Source organism: Colias croceus, chromosome 12 (genome assembly GCF_905220415.1).
Source record: "Colias croceus chromosome 12, ilColCroc2.1".
Lineage (NCBI taxonomy): Eukaryota > Metazoa > Arthropoda > Insecta > Lepidoptera > Pieridae > Colias > Colias croceus.
The window spans coordinates 4,324,835-4,331,271 of record NC_059548.1 but is presented as its reverse complement, the minus strand read 5'-3'; the positions used below and the strand labels follow the sequence as shown (position 1 = coordinate 4,331,271).

General features: G+C 34.9%; 1 protein-coding gene across 1 annotated transcript; it reads right to left on the bottom strand.

Moving 5' to 3' along the window:
- Positions 1 to 1,793: 1,793 nt before the first annotated feature.
- On the bottom strand, positions 1,794 to 4,631 carry LOC123696217. The gene is made up of 2 exons (XM_045642281.1): positions 4,564 to 4,631; positions 1,794 to 2,784 (listed from the first exon to the last, which is right to left on the bottom strand). The coding sequence occupies exons 1-2, from the start codon at positions 4,629 to 4,631 to the stop codon at positions 1,794 to 1,796; spliced, it is 1,059 nt and encodes a 352-aa protein (XP_045498237.1).
- Positions 4,632 to 6,437: the final 1,806 nt, after the last annotated feature.

The following is a 6,437-nucleotide window of genomic DNA, read 5'->3' as shown; positions in this document are numbered from 1 at the left end:
TTTAGCAAATGAGGAGCAAATGTAGTTTTTGAAAATAAGGAGATTACTGATGGTCGATCTCCCCCTGACAAATCCGTGTTGATTATCGGAAATTAGAGATTTTATATGACTATAGATTTGGTCGTAGACAAGTGATTCAAACACCTTGGCTGTTGTCGATAAAAGACTGATAGGTCGGTAATTTGCACAGTCAGAGCGATCACCCGACTTATGTATAGGAACCACATGCGCTTTTTTCCATTCATTAGGGAAAATTCCAGTCTTCAATGACATGTTGTATATTATTCGGAGAGGTTTACAAAGTTCCACTGCACACGTTTTAAATAGTTTTGCAGGAATACCATCTGGGCCCATGCCTTTGTTAGGATCTAACTGTTTCAATTTTAATCTGACTTCGTTATCTGTCAGTGTGATCTCCTGAAGACAATCTGTAGTAACACTGGTACCTAAATTTGTGTCGATATTTGTCTCCGACTCCTCGTACACAGAGCTAAAATACTTGGCCAGAAGATCACATATTTCTTGACTGCCAGATGCCATCAGATCCTGGAATTTCATAATGTTAGGGTACGTAGTAGTATCCTTCTTTGAATTCACAAACCTCCAGAAGGCTTTTATGTTAGAACCTATCTCGTTCTCTATGGATGTAACAAAGGCAGTGTAGCAAATTTTCATTAGAGATTTAGCTCTCGTCCGCAGTAAGGCAAAAGTATCGTAATCGCGCGGATTGGCGTATTTTTTAAATAGCTTATGGTACTTATACTTTTCTCTAAGGCAATTTATGAGAGCAGGAGAAAACCATACGGGATGATTACTTTTAGAGATAGAAGTAAGGGGGGTATACTTTTTAATTACCTCAAGCAAAGTGTTGTAAAATTTTTCCACGGCTACATCAACATTCACAGATTTTGATAATTCTGCAACCCAGTCTATTTGGTGAAGGTGCGATTTTATTTTCTGGTAGTCACATTTATTATAGTTCAGTCGCTTGGTTATTGATCGCTTGAGTCTTTTAGGACATTGATGGTCAACATTTAATTTTATGCATAAGGATGGATGGTATAGATCCAGACGAGATATGGGGTTAGTTTCTGTAACACTTACGGCGTCGAATGTTCCTAGTACTAGATCAAGCAGTCTATCTGATTTATTAAGAACATGATTGAACTGGTTCATATTGCAGAGAGAGATATGTTCAGTTAGCAATTTCGATTTCAGGTCAGTAGGCAAAGAAGGTGTTAAGATGTGGGATCGACTAGGTGAGTGGGACCAGGTAAGACTGGGAGTATTGAAGTCTCCTACAACCAAAACATGAACGTTATTTATTTTATTTAGCGTTATTAATTGAATATGGTCGTAAAACGCACTCAAGTCCTCACAAGTAAGGTGTGGGGGAAGGTAACAGACACATAAATAGAATTTTAATTTTGATGTTTTATTATATTCAATTTTAAGCCAAATGTCCTCAAACTTTGTTTCCCATGAGTAAAGTCTATTGACGTTAATATTTTTATTAATAGCAACAAGTACTCCCCCCCCATCCCTTTTAACCGAGCAAGAGGATTGACGATCCCTTCGGTATATACTGTATCTACTGTCTACGAGTTCACTATCAAAAACGCTATCATTTAAATTGGTTTCAGTGAGACATATTATATCAAAATTGGAGTTAAGTATGTTCATATATATTTCATTAGTTTTTGACCGAATTCTATTAACATTTTGGTAGAAGATATCCATAATTTAGAGTGTAAATTTACCTATGTGTTAAGTATGTACCGTTTTCTATTAAATTAAGTTGTCGTCTTATTTAGCTTATCAAAACTGCTCGTGTCTTTAATGTATATCGCTATTGCATTGTCATCCTTCCTCATATAAACTTTATCATTACGAACCCAGACATATTTATATTTAAATTGTTTTGAGAGCTTTCTGGCCTCCGCATGCAACATTTTACACGTTGGAGATGAGTGCTCAGACAAGTAGATACGATGCTTCTCTCCTGGGATCATTAGATGGTTTGAATTAAGAGTATCACATATGTTCTTTCCTTTATTGAACCTTTTATAAGCAGACAACAGCATATCTCGGTCGCGCTCACTCTGTAAAGTCAAGATTATACTTCTAGGACGCGGTGAAGTCGGATTAAGTTTGGCCACTCTTCTGACCGAGTAAATATTATTTTCTTGAATTTGAAACCCAACTGTATCACAGATTTTTTTGACGAGTGAAGGTAAGCTTTCTTCCTTTTTTTGGGGTACACATTGAATTTCCACGTTACAACTCCTCGAGGCCTTGTCCAATGTGTCTAAGCGCCGTTCTATTGTTTTAATATTGTTAGTAAGATCGAATTTATCTTTCTCTAGTTCCTTTATTTTATCTTTGGCAGCTATTAGATCCTGTTTGAGGCTGTTTTGCTCTTCAGCTAAGAATTCTATGGACCTGGTAAGGTCATCTTTCAATGAGTCGATGACTTTACTTATTTCATTTCTCACGTGCGAAACTATATCTTGCATAAGTGATGTTTTAAATTTTTCCATCTTGTTGTCCAGCAGTGATCCGAATTTATCGTATGGGATTGAGCATTCACTATCCGACTGGATCAAACTTTGGTCATTGTTTTCATTTGCAGAGGAAGGTGACTGCACAATCTGTTTTGTAGGTGAAGGTTTAGCATTTCGTTCTTCTATCCTTCGTCTCTTGCGATTCCCCTTATTTTTGGTCAAAAGAGGCGGAGATGACTGGGCAGGCTGAATAGGTGTTGTGTCATCCTTACGTCGATTACTGTTCACATTTGTACACAAAGGACATTTCCAACTTCTATCTGTTTTAGAGTATGTGAACTAAATACATGTAGCAGCTACTGGCACTAAATACAATGTTTATGTTAGTAGAGAATCTATACAATTAACCGATAAATTTATAAATAAATGAAAAAGAAATATCTATTTATTAATGATTAAAATACAACCAATAAAACATATTTTAAGTGAATTTTTATTTAACAAAAAGCATGTTAATAGAGCGTAATTATTTGGAGCGGCTCAATTTGACGGTCTTCATTTTAGTTTAAAACATACATTTGTAATAATTAAATGTCACTAGTAATTAACCTTCCTACTCAATCCTACAATCAAATATACAAAATACAACTAAGAAAATTTGTTACACAACAAACAAATATTTAATATTTGTTCGCAAATATTATTTACAAGCAAATCTTAGCTTAATAATATTCAAACAACGATAAAGATACTCGGTTCATATTTTACCTTTTGAACGAATATAGTATAATATTGCGACGACGTTAAAGAGCTTCCACTGTTATCAACATACTCAAGATCTCTCTAGAGAAATTCTAGTGGCAATATTACGAAACGGAGACAATCGCTTATCTAGTGAATGAAAACTTTTTCAAATAATCATTAAGATAAAATAGATGAGAACCTCGATACAGCGAGTTTAGGTATAAAGTAACTTTATTGTCAAAGAAAATAAATACAAATAAGAAACTTGATCCCTTAGGTCTTGAATATGTTTAGGTTATGTTCTATTTGCGTAAATGTCCCTGAATAAATAAAAGAGTTTTATGTACTTCAAAAAGGTTTTTTAACAGTAAATTGACTTCGACTTTTTTTCGCAGTTTCCCCATAATAGAAGTAAACTAAATAAAAATGTAGCGATCAATTAAACGACCAAAAAGGCTTTAATTCTCTTCCCTAATTGTAAACCAGTGAAATGCAAATACGCAATAACAGCAAATGAAGTAAATTTAAGAGCTGGAACAAAGGAATATTCAAAGTTGTATGTTTCATGCTAATATTTTAATTAGCTCGGTTGGCACAACACAATCAAATTTCTATCTTCTCTATATATATACTTACTCTAGCTGTGCTCCGCGGTTACACCCTATAGCCTATAGCCTTCCTCGATAAATGGGCTATCTAACACCGAAAGATTTTTTCAAATCGGACCAGTAGTTCCTGAGATTAGCGCGTTCAAACAAACAAACAAAGAAACTCTTCAGCTTTATATAGCTTTATTAAGTATAGATTTAAAATTCACGTGTCACAATGTTAGTTACCTCCTCCTTAACGGCTGGACCTATTTATTCTCTTGAAATTTTGTGTGCCTATTGGGTACATCTGAGAATCGGCCATAATTTTGTAATAAGTAACAAGAGTAATCTTATAATGCTCTAAGAGAGTAAGGCATAACGTTTGCTAGTACTTATTATAAGACATTCTCTGAACGTGCTGATACTGTCAACATCGGAAACATGTTAGGAGATGCCAATGTCGATATGCGACAGGCATCGAGTAATGCGCATTGCTTCGGTGTATGCACAATGCAGCAAATGTAATTTATTTATTGAGGCTATGCGATAACGTTAGAACAGTGTGACACTTCATTATAAATTAATAAGCAAACAATTAATTACGTAGGTTAATCAATCAGTTTGCAGCTCATAATTTGAGAAATATTTCAGAATTAGACACTATCTAAATAATTCTGATTAATAGATGATCATTATATTCTTTTTTTTATGAGAGAGGAGGCAACATAGCAGACGCGACGCCTGATGGTAAGCGTTCAGCGTCGCCCATAAGCACCCACAACGCCAGGGACATTGGGATTGGTGTTGCCGGCCTTTTAAGAAAGAATACGCTCTCTTCTTAAAGGTCCCCAGATTGTAACCATTCAAGAACAGTTATCGATTTAGTAACATATTTAAGTGTGTTAGAAAAATACATCCTCTCTTGATACTATTTATAATGTGCACGTAATCAATAGAACAACAAAGTATTGCCCTCTTTATATAAATCCCCGTTTGTTTATTACCTATCTCATTGCGTTTATTAAATGCAGTACCTATTTAATCAGTTACGCACGGCCGCAGCGCGATGCACTCGTGTTATCGGCGCCTGTACACGGTCTGACTCGCTATAAACTCGTCGTTACTATTAACTACGGATGTTATCTACTTTGAAATAACGTGTGTTAAGCTATTTTAATTAATTTAAAGTTATATGAACATTTACGTAGTCTACTTTGAAGCTGCCATTGACGTTATACAAAAGTACATTCCTACTAAAAGTGAAGCGTTTAGTAATACGCCCGTGCAGTATTTACGATAACAAACCGGTTTTCGCTATGAGTTTGCAACACACGCCGCCGAGTATTACATTTATAAGCGGCAGCGGTAGCGGAGGCGGATCAACACCGAATCTGCGTGGATACGGCATGGAGGAAACACAGAATTCAAATATTAACATAAGAAAAAGAAAGGAGCGCACGTATGAACAAGATTTTAAAAAAGACTTAGCGGATTTTCGTATTGAAATCATGAATTTTTTTCAAGAATTTGCCAAAGATCAAAATGAAAATTTAACTAAATTAAGTCAACAGATATCATGCATTAGAGAAGATATAACTGCCATATACTCGGTAACGCATTCGCTTACCCAAGAAATAAATGACTTGAAATGTGATTCTCAAAAAATTCGTTCTACTCTAATCTCGTCAGAAAACAGAATTTCAACCCTAGAAAACAACTTTCAAAAACTAAAATTATTACCGGATCACGACAAAATGAAAACAACAAGCGTTATTGATGAAACCTTAATTTCGGAATTGAAGGAGCGTAATGAGCGTGAAAAAAATGTAATTTTAGTCGGTATTTCGGAAAAAATTGATACTAATTTTAATTCTAGAACCACATATGACTATGAAAAAGTTTTCCAAATTATCTCAACAATGTACGAAAATTGCCCGAAGCCATTAAAGTGCATACGGTTGGGAAAATTCATTCCTAATAAAAGTAGACCGATAAAAGTGATATTTAATTCGAATGATACTCCCCGAGTTCTGCTGCGAAATAGAACTAAACTTCCTAAAAATGTTTTTATGTATTATGACCAAACGCCTGCGCAAAAGTCCCATTTATTATCAGTAAGAGAAGAGATGAATCGTCGCATTGAAGAAGGTGAACAAGAACTATGTATAAAATACTTCAATGGAGTACCCAAAATTATCAAGAAGACTCAAAAAAACTAAATATTACTCACCCATCCCCAGGAACTACTGTCAAAAATACTTACCATACATACCTAAATTGGAAAATGGATAAAAATGATGTGGAAACGCTTGGGAACCAAGTTGACAGTGAGATTGGAGTGGGTAATTCTTGTTTAATTGCTAATCCGGAACTTCTTAATCATAACAGCTTTTCTTTTAATTCCTCTTTTAAAATTGTTACTCAAAATATTCGTAGTATTAATAAAAACTTATTGGAATTTAAGGTTTTTCTGTCACGTTGTGCGTTCGAGTGCGATATAATAATACTTACTGAATGCTGGCTTAAGAATTATGACTTTGTTCCACCCCTAGAGAACTATCATAGTTACAACACTACAAGACATATAAACCAAAACAGC